This window comes from Dendrobates tinctorius, unplaced genomic scaffold (genome assembly GCF_039654945.1).
Source record: "Dendrobates tinctorius isolate UK_male_01 unplaced genomic scaffold, ASM3965494v1 ptg000066l, whole genome shotgun sequence".
NCBI lineage: Eukaryota > Metazoa > Chordata > Amphibia > Anura > Dendrobatidae > Dendrobates > Dendrobates tinctorius.
In genome coordinates, this window is record NW_027361734.1 from 2,855,172 (window position 1) to 2,874,789 (window position 19,618).

At 40.4% G+C, this 19,618-nt stretch overlaps 1 protein-coding gene across 2 annotated transcripts in view; it reads right to left on the bottom strand.

Annotated features, from left to right (window-relative positions):
- The window catches only part of EXOC4 (exocyst complex component 4), a 685,438-nt gene that overhangs the window by 422,173 nt on the left and 243,647 nt on the right, over positions 1 to 19,618 (bottom strand). Inside the window, exon 10 of one of the 2 annotated variants that reach the window (XM_073580982.1) lies at positions 4,498 to 4,588. In XM_073580982.1, the coding sequence (XP_073437083.1) occupies positions 4,498 to 4,588 (91 nt within the window). Of the gene's footprint in view, positions 1 to 4,495; positions 4,589 to 19,618 lie in introns of those variants that run through there. The other variant, XR_012233307.1, reaches the window with a different exon arrangement.

Below are 19,618 nucleotides of genomic sequence, written 5' to 3' on the forward strand. Positions count from 1 at the left end.
CTATTATCCTGCAGATTAACCTCATACTTGCAGGTTAATAGCGATTTTTCATGTGACAGGTTCTCTATAATCACAGAAAACACACAGATTGTGCACTCATGTCCAAAACACAAACCTTGTATAGGTAATATCAGTCTTTAATTTGGACCAAAAATAGACAGGTCGCCTTGATTTTTTTGCAGACACGCAGTCTGCAAAAAACATTAATATGTGAACAGTTCCATACATAATAATGAGTGAAAATCATGGATAAAACATTTAAGAAATTAATGTCTGAATGAGGGGGAATTAAGCCTGGACACAACAGACATAATACTTTCAATGATGGAGATGTTGTATGAAAGAAAGTATCAAAATCTTTTTTCAGTAGAAGCCATATAAAAATAATACAGGAATAAAGGGTATGTCAGCAGTTTTTGCAACTGAAGAGAACATCATAATGAAGGGTCTGACAGCCTGATTCCAGGGATATGTCACTAATTAGGTTGTGTGCTGTAGTTTCAATACAATCAGTGTTTTAACAGCAGGAGATGATCACTAGAGGACAACGTGTCCTGTGTAAGCCAGTCAGGCTAATCTGTGTAACCTCACCACTGGTTGGCAGCTTGCTGACAATGCAACGTGTACAGAGGAAGCTGCCAATCAGTGGTGAAGGTGGGGTTATACACAGTTCCCCGTTCTGAGCTGTGCTACATCTACAGTAGAGAAAACAGGGATTCTATCAAAACTACACCAAGCAGTCCAATACCTGACACAATGCCGGAATCCAGCTCTCTGCCCCTACATCATTCTGCACTCAGATTACATAGCAAAAAACTTAGCAAATTCCCTTTAATACACCTTACTTGTGAGAAAACCTATGATCTTTTGCAACGTGTCTTGCTTAAAAGGTTATGTATAAAAAAATGGAGTCTGAACTGAGAAAGTAAGTTAATGTGTATGCACAATTTAAGTGCATATTAACACATGACCATTAACCAGAGAAAACAAAAAACATAAATATCCTAAAATAAAAATGTGAAAAACTGCAAATAATGCATAAAGGTAATAATACTACTACTACTACTACTACTAATAATAATAATAATAAGGGTATATAGTATACATAATTTTGATCAAAATAATGTACAAGCCATCCCGCCACGTCAAGGCAAAGTCAAGGTTGCCTTGACAATGCGGGATGGCTTGTACATTATTTTGATCAAAATTATGTTTACTAAATACCCTTTATTACCTTTATGCATTATTTGCTGTTTATTTTTCAATTTTTTATTTTAGGATATTTGTGTTTTTTGTTTCTGTTTGAAAAGGTTATGTGTAGTAGGCTGTATATTAATGAGAAATGTGCAGTAGGTTGTGTAGTAACGTGTGACTGACGGTACATTTCCCAACACTTGTCTGATAATTGCAATGTGAACACAATGAATCCTTATAATGTGAAACCATTTTAGAAACATGCATGATGGTGCTTTTGTATGTGCCCAGAATACATGAAGCTACAGTTGTGCTCAAAAGTTTACATACCCAGGCAGAATTTTTGCTTTCTTGGCCTTTTTTTCCCAGAGAATACGAATAACACCAAAACTTTTTCTCCACTCATGGTTAGTGGTTGGGTGAAGCAATTTATTGTCAATACTACTGTGTTTTCTCTTTTTAAATTATAATGACAGCCCAAAACATCCAAATTACCCTGATCAAAAGTTCACATACCCTGGTGATTTTGGCCTGATAACATGCACAGAAGTTGACACAAATGGGTTTGAATGGCTACTAAAGGCAACATCCTCACCTGTATAAAATGTAACAAATGCCAGGAAAATTGTTCAGGATGCAAAGAAAAATCCACAAATAACATCAGCTGAAATACTGGACTCTCTGAAAACTAGCAGTCTGGCTGTTTTAAGATGCACAATAAAGAGGCACTTGAAGAAAAATGGGCTGCATGGTCGAGGCGCAAGAAGAAAGTCAAATGACCCTGATCAAAAGTTAACATACTCCATTTTCTTAATACCGTGTATTGCCCCCTCTAACATCACTGACAGATCGAAGTCTTTTGTGGTAGTTGTGGATGAGGTTCTTTATTTTCTCTGATGGTGACTGAAGCATTGGTTCACATGATTCGTATATAGGCTGTTTAATACGTATGATATAAAAATGCACTTGTGCAAGAGCTAAGAGTAGGTTGAAAACATGACAGCTTATATAAGCGTGCATGTAAGTAGGTGTTCAAAAATAAAGGAAAAACTAGCCCTGACTTGCTGAATTTGTCATTTTTTACTTAATGTAGTATGAGTTTATAGCAAGGATATCAGATAGTTTCCCTTAGACCACGTACAAGGAAGACCGAAGGCAAACGCCACACTCTAAGCATATTACAGGAGTACATCCAAAATCCTAATCTACAGCCTACAGTAATAGTAATTAGTGATGAGCGAACATGCTCGGATAAGGTCTTATCCAGTGTGCTCGTGTGCTAACAGTGTCTTTGGTGTGCTCAAATAATATGTCCGAGTCCCCGTGGCTGCATGTCTCATGGCTGTTCGACAGCCGCATGCAGAGATTTCCTGTTTGTTAGGTAACCCCTGCATGTGTTGCTGCTGTCCAATAGCCGTGAGACGCAGGTGCAGGGACTCAAACATATTATCCGAGCATGCCGAAGACACTCAGTTAGCATACCAGCATGCTCAGATAACACCTTATCCAAGCATGCGTGCTCATCACTAATACAACACTAAAACTGAATATAACACAAGAAGCCATGTCATATATGTCAACTTACCAATACATATACTGAATATAGATCCATTTGTTTTATTAAAAGGCTGGAAAAAAAATCACTAAAACTTTGCTGCAATTTTTAAAAAACCTTCCTGTTATACAAGACACAGAAACTGTACTAATTCCACTTGTGTAACCGCTCTGGACACTCACATCTCTCTGAGGGGTTACTTCATTAAATTACGCCCCCATAGAACCTACAGATTGCTTTTGCTTTGTGTAATACGGCTAAACTGAACATTTTAGGAGTTCATCAAAGTTTACCCAGTAAAAAATCATCAAGAACTTTGGTGAAACTTTGAAATGACTGACCTACTGCCAGCCGCGCTCTACTACTCACCGCGAGTTGTTGGATGCCACATTGTTCAACATCAAGAGAAATTAAATTTAATTTCACCTCTCCAGCTCGACCTCTGACCAGGCTCCAACTCAATCAGATCAAAATAGAAGCTTAATCATTTCTCTATCTCTTTCGGTCTCTCTATCCCTCTCTGTGTTGACCCCGTAAGCACCGGCAGCATGCTTCAGCTAAATTGTCCACTGAAAATGTGTGGTTCAGATCAATGGAAGAAATTCACAGCACAGAACATGCTGTAATAAATGGGTCACTAGCATGGCAGTTGCAAATGTACCAGTGATATATTAAATTAACACTTCATTATTACTAATGAAAAAGACATTATTCCAAATAACCAGCAGAGTTGGAAATCCTTATCTTCTTACAATGGACCGCTCATCAGATTTCAAAATACAAACTGCATATGTGCTAGATCTCTTAGAAGTGATGAGGCTGATGTGCTTAAATTAAATTGAAAATCCACATTAGAATGACTATATTTATTTTACTCATTTACTGTATATAGCGCCATTAATTCCACAGCGCTTTACAGACATTATCATCACTGTCCCCGATGGGGCTCACAATCTAAATTCCCTGTCAGTATGTCTTTGGAGTGTGGGAGGAAACCGGAGAACCCGGAGGAAACCGACGCAAACACGGGGAGAACATACACACTCCTTGCAGATGTTGTCCTTGGTGGGATTTGAACCTAGGACAACATCCACTAACCTCTGAGCCACAGTGCCACCCTATACTGTATATATAATACCACTATATAATCTTAAACTTAAATTTGAACATTGTCATTGAACAGGTGAAGTAGTATAACTTTACAAATGCATTATACAGCTATCCTGACATTGATTTTCAAAATTATTATATAACAGCCTCATCAGGTCTAACATATCTATTGTAAGGGAATCTATCTGTAGGATCAAGCATCTTAAGCCATCTATATAGCCATGCAGGTGATCGGAAGATAAATAATATACTTTGATATCTGAAATCTGATGTCTTATTCTAGAGAAATTCATATTTTTCTTATATGTAAATGAGCTATTAACATTTTATGGCCGGACTTTGATTTCCCTGCCAAACTTATTTTAGATTAAAGAGCTCGCTACCAGTGTGAGACACGTAATGACTGACAGTTATAATCCTACCCAGCAGGACTGACCTTTGTCTAATTACAAACCATGACACCAAGTCTAGTAACTTGCCGGGCCATGCCAGCATGGGCTACCAAGTTCTCTACAGTATCACCAACATGTAACTTGACATCCATTCACTTTTTCTAATGAACTCTAATAGATGTATAGCATTTTTTCCTTACGTGAGCAACAAAATTTACAACAAAGCAAAGAATCACAGTGACTTACTTGAGCAAAGGGTGAAATATGATGGTAATGTTTCTGGCTCCTGGTTTGCAGACAAACCTCGATCCTCCACCAATTAAATTGTCATGGCCACCTAAGTAATAAAAAAATAAATAAATCATAAAAAAAATTAAAATTAGGCAGATTACTATACTTTATTCCAGAATAATATCTAAGCCTACTGTGTACTTTAAAGCCCTCATACTAACATCCCGACAGCATGATGTTGCTACCATGTTTCACTGTGGGGATGGTGTTTTTGGGGTGATGAGCTGTGTTGATTTGGCATCAGAAATAGCGTTTATAGCACCATCCTCCACACATTTGGGGAGTCTACCACATATCTTTTGGCAAACTCAAAATGAATCTTACAATTATTGTATTTGAGTTTAGCTTTTTTCTGCCCACTATTCCATAAAGGCCACCTCTACAGATTGTACGGCCTTATTGTGGTTGTATGATGGACAGATATTCCAGACTCTGCTTGGGAACTCTACTGCTCCCTCAGGGTTATCTTCAGTCTCTGTGCTGTCTCTCTGATTAATGCCCTCCTTGCCTGGGCTCAGAGTTTTGGTGGGCGGCCCTTTCTTGTCAATCTTGTCAGGTTTCTTGTGGTACCATGTTCTTTCCACTTGATGGTGCTTTTCTTTTCATACCCAACCCTGACTTGTACTTCTCTACAACTTTGTCCCTGACTTGTTTGGAGACTTCCTTGGTTTTCATGGTGTTCTTTGGTTAGTGGTGCCTCTTGCTTAATGGTGTTGCAACCTTTGTTGCCTTTCATAAAAGGTGTGTATATACTGATAGACCATGTGGCACTTGGATTGCACACAGGTGGGCTTCCTGTCACTAAGCATGTGACTTAGGTAATTGCTTACAAAAGGAATTTTTAGGAGCTTCATCACAAAAAGGGTGAATACATATGCACATGCTAATTTTTAGTTATTTGGTCCAATAAATTTAATATATGCCTATATCTTTCTCACTTCACCACCTTAGACCATTTCGTGCTGATGCATCGGACTACAACACTATTTAAACACAGGTTTCAGTGTAAAAAAAATAGATAAAAAGACAAGGGGGTGAATACTTTTGCAAGCCACTGTAAGTCTAATTGTGCATGGACACTTTACATCACTCTTCGTTAACTCTTCCAGTGAAAAGGCATGCATTTTAAGGGAATCTTCATACAGAGTTATTGCTTTTTGTGACTGATATGTCCACGTTTAAAAAACGCTTCTGAAGACATGGTTTTTGGTGTGGTTTTGTAATGACACTTTTTTTGTGTTTTCTTTTATGTGTTTTTAATTTTTATTTGTGGTGTAGCAACAAGGTTTGTTTTTAGACGCATTTTTTTCTCCTAAAACAGATTAAAAAAAACAAAAAAAATGCATGAAAATCTGACACAAAAAATTGGCTTTTTTTATAAAATGTGGGGGAAAACGTGAACTGCTTCAAAGGCGTGTTTTCTCATTCAAATGAATGGGAAGCTTGTTTCATGCAGTTTTTTAAATGTGCCCCATCAAGTATACATAATGTACAGCAAAACAACATTGCTGTATACATTTTTCACCTTAAATCACTTTTCTTAAGGCTGAGTTCACACGTGGCTTTTTTTTTTGCGTTTTCGCGGCGGTTTTAACCGCGTGATTTTGCAGCGAAAACGCAAAAAATAAGCATCCCATGCATTCCTATGGGATTCCGCAATGCTGTGCTAATGCTGCGGTTTTTACCGCGGCGGAATCGCTTCGCAGTAAAAAACGCAGCATGCTCATTAATTTAGCGGAATCACGGCGATCCCGCACCCATAGAAATGCATTGTTCTGCTTACTTTCCTCATGTGGCTGTGCACACCATGCGAAAAGTAAGCAGAACATTTGCGGATGGTACGCACAGTCCGGAGGAGAGGAGACTCTCCTCTGGGCTTTGGGTACCATATCCCTGTAAAAAATAGAATTTAAAATAAAAAATATTGTTATTCTCACCTTCCGGCGTCCCGCGCAGCCTTCCCGCCTCTCTCCACGCTCCCGGTCCCAGTAATCCTTTGCGAGAATGACCGTGATGACGTCCGTTCTCGCGGGATCGCTAAGTCTCGCGGTCATTCGCGCGACGTCGTTGCGATCCCGCGAGAACGGACGTCATCGCGGTCATTCTCGAAAAGGATTATTGGGACCGGGAGCGTGGAGAGAGACGGGAAGGCTGCGCGGGACGCCGGAAGGTGAGAATAACAATATTTTTTTAATTATTTTTTACATCCTATCTTTTACTATTGATGCCGCATAGGCAGCCTCAATACTAAAAAGTTGGTCACACTCGTCAAACACTATGTTTGACGAGTGTGACCAACCTGTCAATCAGTTCTCCAAGCGATGCTACAGATCGCTTGGAAAACGCTAGCATTCTGCAAGTTAATTACGCTTGCAAAGCGCTAGTTTTTCCGCGGGAAAATCGCGTAAATTTAAAATGCGATTTTCCCGCGGAATGGAATTCGGAATTCTCGCAGTAATTTCCGCTGCATGTTGATAGGAACTGAAGGAGTTAAATTGAGTTCTGTCTATGTTGCATTCTCTTGTTTAAAACCTTATCTGTTCTTCGAGGAGATGTCTCAGACATCTCCCTTGTGAACCAAGGTCAAATACCTCTGCTTTTTAGCCTACATAACTTTCTTTGTAGAAAACAAGTTGTGAAATCATTTTTTATACTGCGCATGTCTTTAAATGTTTAAATTCTTTACTATAAAAGACGGAAGCCTAACTGATAAGCCAGAGGCGTCTTGGCAGGCATCCCGAGTGGTATTATACAGCTTGTGTCTGTGTTATCCTTCTCGACGGAGCAATCAATTAGAGACATATGATGCCTCACACCTAAGAACATCGGTCCTTCAGATGAAAGAGATATCTGAGGGATCCCGACAGTTTCCTGGCGCCCGAAACAGGGACCTGATATAGGCACCTCTCCAAGACTACCCGATCTACAGACCACTCCAGTTACTGATGAAATTGTGAACAGCAGACCTAAACACCTGGCCAGGTAAGAGATCAATTTTTCTCTTCTCTGCTCTTCATAATCTATCATTATAACTAAGGTCCGTATAAAGGGGAATCTAGTAGAGGAGGGGGCCGTAAAATCAGGTCCATATAAGAACTCTGAGGAAATCGGGTGTGACACGCATATGTAATTTCTGCTCGAATGAGAGGTTACTGTAGTTTCTGTCTGTGCACAGCTATTTTTTAGAAAAAGAGCTGATGCAAATCAAAATGGGAGAGGTCTGACATTACGGAATATAAGGCTGGGTGAACAGTTCATACTGCGCAGCCCGGACGGACAAGTTTTTCACAATAGACGATTCCGCACTAGAAATAGAGGAGGTTGTTGAGTGACTGCCTTGATTTGAAGGACTGTGAAAAGTAGACAAATAAGCTGCACAGTAGGTATTCGTTCAAAGAGTGGTGATATTGCCTAACTGGGTCATGTGACAGCGTCCTTTCGGGGAGGTCACCGCCTAAGCTTAAATCAACACCCTTTACGAATAAACCTTGTGACAGATAAGAGTGTGACCGAATGAGCACAGGACCGTGAAATGAGCCTGTGACAGGATATGACTGAAGAACCCCGATAGATGGACACTTTGTTTACAATCCTGTGTGTTGTGGGAGTATTTCTGTTCGGATGCTACATAGCATATAAGTACACGAAACACGTAGTACACCGAGGAACAGACACTCCATTTAGCCTGTTAGCACCTTAGGAAGAAGGTAACGAGGTATAGTAGAGCCTAGTCTTGAGCTTACCCAATACACCACCTAAGGCAGGGGACTAACAGGAAGACAACAAGAGAAACAGGATAAGAATAAAAGATAAAATGGGGAACAGTCAGGGAAAGACACCTGAAGAAGGAAATCGGTTATGTGATATAATTGAGGATAGATATGGAAGTAGTGCAGCAAAGAACCTGGAAAAAGTATTAATCAAATCCAAAGTGCAAGATAGTCAGGCTGTGTGAATCCTTGTATATATGTCTATGAGAACCTCTGAATAAGATGAGAGATGAGTAATTGAGTATAAAAAAAAAAAAAAAAAAAAAAAAAATCAGTGAATGAGCACGTATGAATGAATCATCACACATCGTTTTTGTGTCAAGAGATTTGTGACCTTTCTAGTTGTGGTGGAATCCCGGACAGATGCGTTATAGATATTTCAAATCTACATCTGAGACTGAATGAATTGAGTAATGATATAGTTCGTGTTATATGTGGCATTACATTGTAAAGTTTCCTGAATGCATTTGGCCAGAAAAAGGGCAAGGCATGGTTAATCTCATTATACAGTTATCTGCCCTTACAGTGAAATCCCGTGATTTTGAGTTTCTTTGTAGAAATTGATTTTGATAAGTCTAAAGAACTACAGAATTCTGTGAAGGACGACGCTGCATTCTGATGGGAGGGGGGAATGATACCGCTGCGCAGTTTTTCTTCTCCCTTCGCTCTTATCTCTGCTGAGTGTGAGCTGTGCTCAAAATTCTCTGTAATTCTATCCGTAAGGTACGCGCTGAAAGATTTGTGCATTTTAAAGCAACAGTACTTAATTGAAGATTGGAAGTTAAAAGTAAGATATGGTGCCTAATTTAGAAGGGAATTGTAAGTGATTGCTTGGTCATTAATGTGTTTGAACCTGCTTCTAGTTGTGTGATTGATTTGTATAGCAAATTGTGTCAAATTACAAGAGACAGAGAAGGAAGGAAGCAGTAAAACAAGTGGGACAAATATTGAAAAAGGCAAAAATACCAGAGTGTGAATGTTTGGATGTACAAAAAGGCACAGACAAGGGAAGAAAATAGCAAGTGAATAAGTGATGCTTGAGAATGTGCAGCAGTGTGGAAGGTGTATTATGAATGTTTGATTGACAAAGTGTAACCAGAGACCCAGACAAAACAGATGGACTTGTAAACACTGTGGTCAGACTCAGACAAACCCAGACTGAATAGCTACTTGTGTGACCTGTGCTACTGACCTAAGAGAATTGCACTAAATCCTATCCAGACAAGATCATAAGAAGCTGACATAATAGTGTGGATAGTGGGTAGTGGGGACATTGGCCCTTGAGGAGTAAGCTGACAGTAGACATCAGACGGCCAACCCCATCAGGACCTAGAAGTGTGACTAGAATAAGAAAGATGCAGGTGTATTATCCCTGGAGCCCCTCTGACCAGCTAGCTTTGCTGAAGCAGCTGCCTGCCCCTGAAGACCAACCATTCCCGTTTTACAGACACATAAAGGAAGTACAGCAGACATATAAGTGTACCTGGGCAGACCTAGAGAGGTTGGTGAGTTTAAAGGCAGGTGACACACTAGATCATATAATTAAGACACACAGATGTGACAAAGAATCAGGCTTGGGGCATGGATGATAAATCTGCACGATCTGGGGAGACGTACTGTGAGTCACTAAGACAATGGGCTGCAGTGGAACAATCAGAGCAGTCTGTACTCCTGACTAATGTGACACAGCAAAGAGGAGAGAGAGTAGAGATATACCTTGGACGGTTACAGCTGAAATGGGCAGACATGGGGTACATTTGCATAAACCCACTTGATGTTAGAATACTGGTGAATGCATTCATTGACGGTATGAACAAAGACTTACGAGACGCAGTACAGACAGCCAGACCTGAATGGAGACATGTAGATCCGAAAGACCTCCTTAAGGTAGCTAAAGAAATTGAGCAAACAAGGACAATAAAACGACCTGTCATGTATGCTGGAGCACAAGGAAAAAAGTGGAGACGTAATAGGGAAGGCATGTGAGATGACACTGACGTTTCTTTTGACAATCTATTCCCCACATGACATCCATGCCATACTCCTACAAGTTCAACCAAAACATCTGTCTATGGCCAGACAGCTCCGACTTGAGTGTGCTCTACTAATTGCTGAGTATGTCACTCCTCAAAAGATGTAACGTTCTGAATCCAGCCACCCTCCTGCCTGTGGATTCAGAAAAGGGGGAATTGGTGACCGTATTGGCAAGTGAGGAAGGATACTTTGACATGACACATGAACATGTCTGCATAGAACTGATGAGTCAGGAGACAGTTGGGTTTGCACACATTCATGAAAAACCTGTTCCTAATGCAGACTTTGAGTTTCTTTTTTGTAGATGGCCCCAGATACCACCAGGATGGACGATTCTACACTGGATATGCAGTAGTATCCTCACATGAGGTAATCCGAGCGGAACCACTCTCTCCTCACATGTCGGCGCAGGAGGCAGAGTTGAAGGCACTCACTGAGGCGTGTAGAGCCGCTGCAGGTAAAGTCGCTAATATTTTCACAGATTCGAAGCCCATTAAAAATGCAGAGCTGGTGAAACAATTGATGGAGGCATTGATGTTACCAGTCCAGGTTGGCATTGTCAAGGTAAAAGCACACACAAAGGTGACTCCGTGGAGGTAGAGGGCAATAGAAGGGCGAACGAGGCTGCTAAAATAGCACAAGGCGGCCTAGAGAGAGCAGTGGACGGTGGCGGGGAGTCAGCGTATTCCAGCCACATTGGGTCTAGATGTCCTGAAATCCCTCCAGCAAAAGGCTGCCCAGAGAAGGTACACCGGGGGAGACTGTGAGCTGAGCTGAACTCAAATGGAGTATGGGAGAATAAGGATAAAATGTGCCCACCAAAGTCCCTGTTCCCAATCATGGCGCAAGCAGCACATGGCCCCAATCACACCTCAAAAAGTCACATGTGTGCCATGGTAGATGCCTTCTGGATCGCTCCTGGCTTCAGTTGCGCAGCCGCGAAACTTGTACAATCATGCCTCATCTGTGCACAGCACAACCCAGGTAAAACAGTAAAAGTCCCTAAGAAAGCGACACCTAGGCCTCTCTACCCGTTTCAGATACGGCAGATTGACGACATACAGCTACCAAGGTAGGAGTGTATGCAAATATCCTAGTATGTGTAGATCTCTTCTCTGGATGGCCAGAGGCCTACCCGGTGAAAACGGCTACAGCTCGAGCCACTGCAAAGAAACTGGTGATGGAACTAGTACCACGATTCGGTGTCCCTGAAACAATTGAATCAGACAGAGGTACACACTTTACTGCTGAGGTAATGCAAAATGTAATGCAAATGATAGGTGTAGAACAAGCATTTCATACACCCTACCACCCACAGAGTTCAGGGAAGGTAGAGAGAATGAACGGGACACTAAAATTGAAAATACAGAAAACCATGGAACAAACCCATAAACCATGGCCAGAGTGTCTCCCATTAGCATTATTCTCAGTAAGGTACACACCCACGGGGAAAACTAAACTGTCACCCTTCGAGATACTGTTTGGAAGACCACCGAACACAGGGTTGTACTACCCACAGGTCTTAACACTCAATGTGGATAATTTGACAAGTTATGTAATCCAGTTGCAAAAGCATTTAACTCAAATGCATTCTCTAGTTTTCTCTTCCATTCCAGATCCAGATAGTGTGGAAGGAACTCACTGTCTACAACCTGGTGATTACGTATATGTCAAGAAACACTCCAGAAAGACCCTTGAACCCCGATATCAAGGACCTTACCAAGTACTCCTAACAACGCCTACTTCTGTTAAGTTGGAAGGACGACCAACCTGGATCCACGCATCGCATTGCAAACTAGCCACAGGAATTAACAAAGCATAAGAGTGCATAATGTTTTGGTTTGGTTTTGTTGCATTATCTGTAATAATGGTAGCTGCGTGGGACAATCTAAATTCTCCAATGTCCTTGAATAATAAGTTTATACAACATCATGAAAAATTACTGAATGATTGGTCAAATCATTTGCTGGATCTGCACACATTCACCAGTATCAGCCACTAGTATTCCGTTCCTTGTTATTCCTATGCCACCCGAGGAATTATTTGCCTGGACCAGTTGTTCTGATACACTTGCTAATAATGCCACAAATAATGTGAAGTTATGGAACACAACTGTTGGAATACCTATTGTGGGATGGGTAGGATACCCTTGGTGGCAGGGTAATCTTTCAGGAAGTAATACATACCTTCAATATCTGGCATATAAAGGGGGGGCTTGGGTACCCAGGAATAGAACTCGATTAACCTACCTGGGGCAAATTCCAATGTATGGCCTACAAGTTAGTTTTAATGTAACTTCCCACTCTACTGATGCCTTCAAACCAATACTGCTAGAAAGAAGGTTGCATAACACGTCCTGGGAGTATTCCAATTTATTTCCCCAGGGCAATAATGAAACTTGTTTTAATATTTCAGGTAATATACCTTGCAACGAGTCATCTGGATATGAGAAAGGAACTCCCACCTGTAGAAATCCCGATGTAGGGTAGTGTAGCCCTTTAGGACAACTTCCAAATTGGTGTATGCTTCAGAATGTATCTGCGTTCATAGATTTAGTTCATAGACTGGTATTACAACATTCAGCCCTATGGGACCTACCTAGTGACATGTACTGGATATGTGGAGACAATGCATATAAATGGTTGCCAGTAGGGGTAAAAGGTGCTTGTACTCTGGGTCGTTTGACTCCAGCTACCTTTGTTATTCCGAATGACCAGTTGAATACTCAGAGCATACCTAAACACACGTTGTACAAAAGAGCTGCTGACAATACACCTCGTCCCTCTGGAAGACCACATATAGTGCAGATGAGTGTGGCTAATAAAATTGTCAGTTCTATTTTTATTTATCCTATGATTACTCAAATGTGGGATAAATTAGTCAGGGCTACAGATTACTTAGATGACCAAATATGGGATATATTGGATATATTGAACACCACCGTTGCTGTCCAAAATCAGCTCATCATAGCCACTAATCAGCATACCATAGTATTAGATTATTTAACTGCAGCGCAAGGAGGTATGTGTCAAGTCATCGGACCAGCTTGCTGTCATTATATAGATCCCAACAGTATTATAAAGTTAAAATTGAAAATAGAGGATGTTCAAAAACTTAGAGATCAGTACGATAAAGACAATGATCGTACTAAGGATAGTTGGTGGTCAGATACATTCTCCTTTCTTAATCCAGCTAATTGGTTTAAGGGTATTGGAGGCTGGATAGCTGGGATTATACTAAGTCTATTACGTATTGTTGTTTGTATCTTCGTAATATATGTATTTTTTTAAACTTGTTTTTTGGTGTATCTCTGTATGCAAGAAAAGATGTAGAAATAGATAAGGAAGTTTGACTGTAAACAACAAGAATTTAACTATTATTCCTTTGAGTCCTAGATTGACATCTCATTTCTGGCATGAAGGAGCGTACTCTTGCAATGATGGACGTGGCTTCAGTATCTGGGGGATGGAGAAGGTAGAAGACCTGTCTCCCTTGGGCAACCCGTCGGCCTGGGATAGTACCTGGTGAACGAGCCACTATCCGCTGTTGTTGCAGGATCCAGTGTTCCAGATTGTGGAAAATGAAGATGTCAAAGGGGGGAAATGATAGGAACTGAAGGAGTTAAATTGAGTTCTGTCTATGTTGCATTCTCTTGTTTAAAACCTTATCTGTTCTTCGAGGAGATGTCTCAGACATCTCCCTTGTGAACCAAGGTCAAATACCTCTGCTTTTTAGCCTACATAACTTTCTTTGTAGAAAACAAGTTGTGAAATCATTTTTTATACTGCGCATGTCTTTAAATGTTTAAATTCTTTACTATAAAAGACGGAAGCCTAACTGATAAGCCAGAGGCGTCTTGGCAGGCATCCCGAGTGGTATTATATAGCTTGTGTCTGTGTTATCCTTCTCGACGGAGCAATCAATTAGAGACATATGATGCCTCACACCTAAGAACATCGGTCCTTCAGATGAAAGAGATATCTGAGGGATCCCGACAATGTGAACGTAGCCTAACTGCAACAGGGTTCGGAAAGAGGTGACAGAGCTGCTGCAAGAATGACGACAACACCGCCACCGAAGCCACTACAGGAACATGATCGCTGAAGCAACTTTGCCTTGGAAAACTTGCATCTAAATAAATGCAGTGTGCACATAGCCTAACAGTCAGTATGAACACTCTGATGAGTTTACTTTTCACCAATTTATTCAAATCTAGGCCAACAATGTGCACATTCTGATTCTAGGAGGCATGGGCTAGGAGGATATAAAATACAGATATGAAATTGATAGGACAATGTTTTCACATGAAAACACTGTCTTAAATTAATATAAGTAGCCCATGAACTCAGGACAAGATATTACAATAATAATAAACAATAATTAAAAAAACAACAACAAAAATCCTTAAAGAATAAAAAGACTTGTTAGTTTATTGTACAAAGTTTGAGGCCAATTAAAAATACATATGAATACACAAATTATTAAGAATTATATTAATATACCATTGTCACTGAACCAGAACAAAAAATATGTCTTTTATGCTCATTAGATTATTCCCAGATCTAAAACCTCTGGGACCCCAATGTAAAATCTCAAGTAGGCCTTTACACTGAATAATTGACAGTCCTTCAAAAAAACAATTTATGATTTGGTCAGCAAAATATAGTCGTCAAGAAACTTTTAAAAGAATCATGTACTTGTCCTAGAAAATCTGTGTGACAGCTGCTTGGGAAATAGAGTTCTACAAGCTAGTTTAATTAGCGAGTAAATGTTTAATCTGGGTTATAATCTACTGGTTGAATACGCAAAGAAATCCCGAAAGGCAGATAAAGTAGACACATTTCACCATTCTAGACATCCTTTCCACAAGGTAAATTAAACACACATAGGTGGATTTTAAGTCACTTAAAAATGAATGTTAGATATTTAACCGCTATAAAAGGTGTCATGTTCTGAAAATGAAATTGTGCTTAGGGGGAATGAAAAAAAAATAGAAATGGTCCAGTAAATCACCACTATAGGTATTAAAATACGAAACTTCCTCCTATTTACCAAGGCAGCATTTTCTTTCTTTAAAACTGAAAAAAGATAAGCTTTAGGTTAAAGGGAATCTGTCACGTATTTTTTCGCATATAAGATGCGGCCACCGCCATCAGGGGCTTATCTACAGCATTCTGTAATGCTGCAGATAAGCCCCCGATGTAACCTGAAAGATAAGAAAAACGAGTTATATTATACTCACCGGAGGGGGGCTGTTCGGTCGGGGTCCTCCCATCTTCTAGCGATGACGTCCTCCTCCTTGCTGCCTGACGCGGCTTCGGCACAGGCGTACTGCTCAGCCCTGTTGAGGGCAGAGCAGAGTACAGCAGGGCGCAGGCGCCGGACCTCTCTGACCTTTCTCAGCGCCTGCGCACTGCAGTACTCTGCTCTGCCCTCAACAGGGCAAAACAGTACGCCTGTGCCAGAGCCGTGACGGGAAGCAAAGAAGAGGACGTTATCGCTTGAGATGGGATGCGCCGGACCGGACCGTAATACCCATCGGACCCGGACAGGACCACCTCTGGGTGAGTATAATATAACTTGTTTTTCTTATCTTTCAGGTTACATCGGGGGTCACATTTTATATGCGAAAAAATAGGTGACAGATTCCCTTTAAGTTCCCAAGACGAGCTTTTGACGCTGTGTATTTTCACTGCAAAAAAATGCAGCTTGTTAGGCAATGTTCACACGTCACGTTTTTGCTGCATTTTTTTTTGCAAATTTTATGCTGCATTTTACAGTACCAGCAAAAGCTATGAGACCACCACACACATTCATTTTTTTTTCCTGATTGAATTGGAAAACTGATGCGTTTTTGAAAACTGCAGCACGTCACTTTTTCAGCGTTTTTTCACCCATAGAAAGCAATGAGTACGGTAAGTGCAAGAACACAGCAGGATAAAAAAAAAACAAAAAACCTGCAGTTATCAGGTTTTGCTGAGTTTTTGGTGCTGAAAACTCAAGAATGTTTTTTTGCGGGGCGCTAAACTTTGTCAGCATGCACAAAAGACAAATGTACCTGATAAAGCAGCAAAACAGCAAAAAAACGCAGCAAAACCTTTTTGTTGGGCCTGTTTCACACATCAGTTTTTGTCCATCAGTCAAGATCCGTCGTTTTGCAAAAAAAACGGATCCGCCATTTTGCTTGGCGGATCCGTTTTTTTTCCCCATTGAGTTGCATTACCGGTGGATCTTGACGGATGGTCATCCGTTGGATCCGGTTTTTTTGCGGATGATACAAAATTTTGACGTCCGCGGACATGCCCGAACGGAGCATGTAACGGTTTTTCGGGTGGCAGGATCCGCACTTCACACTGCGCATGCCCGAGAGACTTCACTCAGCCTGAAATTTAACCCTAAAGTCTGTTCTGGCAGCTGGAAAAAAAATCTCTCTCTCTCTCCCCTCCCCCGGGCTACGGTTCCTTTAAAATTCTTCATTCATCGGATCCGTCAAAAAAAACGGTCCGGTGGCATCCGTTCACATCAGTTTAGCGACGGATCCACTTTCCGCCATTTTGGCGGATTTTAACTGACACAAAAAACTGAATTTTGAAACATGCCTAAGGGGCTTCTTTATTGCCAATAGAGCAGGTTTTCCCTACAGAAAAAATAATAAAAACGTGTGAACATAGCCTTAGGCTATAAACCCATGTATCAACCTATTTGGCTCCTCCTGCACTATAATATGGTGCTTGCAGGTTGGACTTCATTTTCATAGTGACAAGATCCCTTTAAAGTGGGGAAAAGGTGGCAGATTTAAAATTGTGTATTTTTTTATTTTTTAAAACGGTAGTTAAAAAAAATTATTTTTTAGTCCTTTAAGGGGATTAGAACTGCTGATCCTTTGATCGATTGTTCTACATATTTCATTACCAGAGAACTGCATTATCAAGGTAAAATGCCCGACTTCACAGCAGTCCCAACATGGCAGTCATATGAGCCATCAGCTCTTGGAGACTGCACCATTCTTAGTATACATTACGTCAACTTCATCACGCTTTTTCCACAAGTCAACGACTGGTCAGAGGCTGTTTCAGTTATAAGCGAGGATGTGCATGCAGTGTGTGAGTGCGCTTCTTGGCAGTAGAGGTGCCAGGGTAAGCACGATTCAGTAATGGCAGTGCTTTTGCTGGGCAAGTTTGTGCTGTCAATGAAGCTAATGGGCTATGTACCATGGCTGTGGAGTCGGAGTTGTGGAGTCGGAGCCCATTTTGGTGGAGTCGGTATCATGGAAATTGAGGAGTCGGAGTCGGTGGATTGGCTTACCGATTCCACAGCCCTAGTAGGGCTGTGGAGTCATGTCATGGAAATTGAGGAGTCGGAGTCGGTGGATTGGCCCTAGTAGGGCTGTGGAGTCGGAGTTGGTGTCATGGAAATTGAGGAGTCTGAGTCGGACGGTTGGCTTACCGACTCCACAGTCCTGCTATGTACCCCATGCTAATTGAGAGAACTGCACCATTGGCCACACCAAGGGAGCACTGTGTAGCCCTGATTTATGAATTAAATAAAATGCAATGCATGATTTTTATTGCGGTTAAGTACGATATATATTGATGTTACCCATTGCTATAATGGCATTATTGTGTTTTTATATGTTAGTAAATAAGGAATATATATATATATATATATATATATATATATATATATATATATATATATATATATGGGATATACATATATTAAAGAGAAACTTGGTTAATGTTTTTATCTTCTTTACAGCTTCAGGTATGGAAAGGTCTCATTGAGGCTCAGCCATTGTAGAAGATCAACACCGCAAAGCGCATACTTTATCTAATCCCAAGTGAAGCGAGAGGAGATAAGTTATGAGACACAATTTACAGAATTGATTGCATACGACAGACAGAAAAATATGACTCCAGCCCAAATATTAGTATATTGACTGCTTGTCGGCAGGAATCCATTGCCCCTAAGTAATTATTGTTGCTGAGGCTCATACAGTTAATAGCCATCTTCAAACTTTGCGCATATTCCAGCTGGATAATTTAAATGTAAATGAGGAGTGAAAGGCTCAAACAAAATCTGTACTTTGCTCCCAAGGTGAAGGCAATTTTCAATTTTTTCTCCCTGCATCAAGGAAAATTAATATTTTGCAAACATCTACCATATTTTTGAAGGGTTGTGTTCTTAAAAATAAAAAAGATAAAGTATATATTTAAAGCAAGAACATATTTTATTGCATCGCATCCACAGTACATCATTTCAAAATGTTACGCTCAATCAAATTTTTGATGGAAACTGGCCAAATAGATGTCTAAAAAAATCTTACTAACTTGGCAAATTGTCATGGTCTGCCTTGTGCATTAAAAAGAACCACAAACAATTCCTAAGATGAAAAGAAATAAATCACAAACAATTACATACTTTTTAACCCTTTTCGGGTACAATTTTTATGCTTCTGTTTTGCCATCGCCACCTTCAAAGAGCCACAAATTGTTTTTGTCTCCGTGGTCAGGTGGAACAAGTTCTAGATTTATTTATTGGAGGACCTAAAATAAAACTTTTTGTTGGGATAGAACTGTTGTTACTGTTGTTGCAGCATCCATGCTGTGGTAAAAACTACACATTACCTTTGCACTTTGCACATCAGTATGGTAATGGTGATACCAAATAATTCAATAGCAAGAACTTCTACAGACAAGGCGATTTTTTTTATTTAGCTGTTTTCATAGATTTTATTTTTATTTAAAAGGTTATTACCATCATAACAATCCACAAAACAGGAGATAATTTGCTGATCATTAGCTTTCCCACCTTTGGGACCCCAACTTAATGCAAGAACTGGAGTCTGAAATTACCTGTCAAAACACAGTGGTGGCCAAGCAGGAGCGGACAGGCCGCAGGTCTCCAGCCCTGAGCGTCACAACCTCACAGAATACAGTATATAAAACTGTGACACTCGGATTGGGACAACCTGCAGCCAGTCTGTACATTGTAGCCCATGCTCACATTGATTAGTTCACATGTCTGAAGTAGCTCTAACATTTCTTTTACAAATCCCCCAAGGTGACTTCGACCTGACTCTATATGACCTGAACTGAGTTAAACAGTATTCACATGTTCTTCATAAGTCCCCTGAGTGCCATAAAAACCCAATGTTACCTTACGATCTTGTCATATAGAGATAGAAGAAATGGGCTGATAAAGTCACCCCCCCATCAAATTGTTTAGATGCTACAGTTACTATTGTCCAGACCGTTAAAAAAAAATTCTCA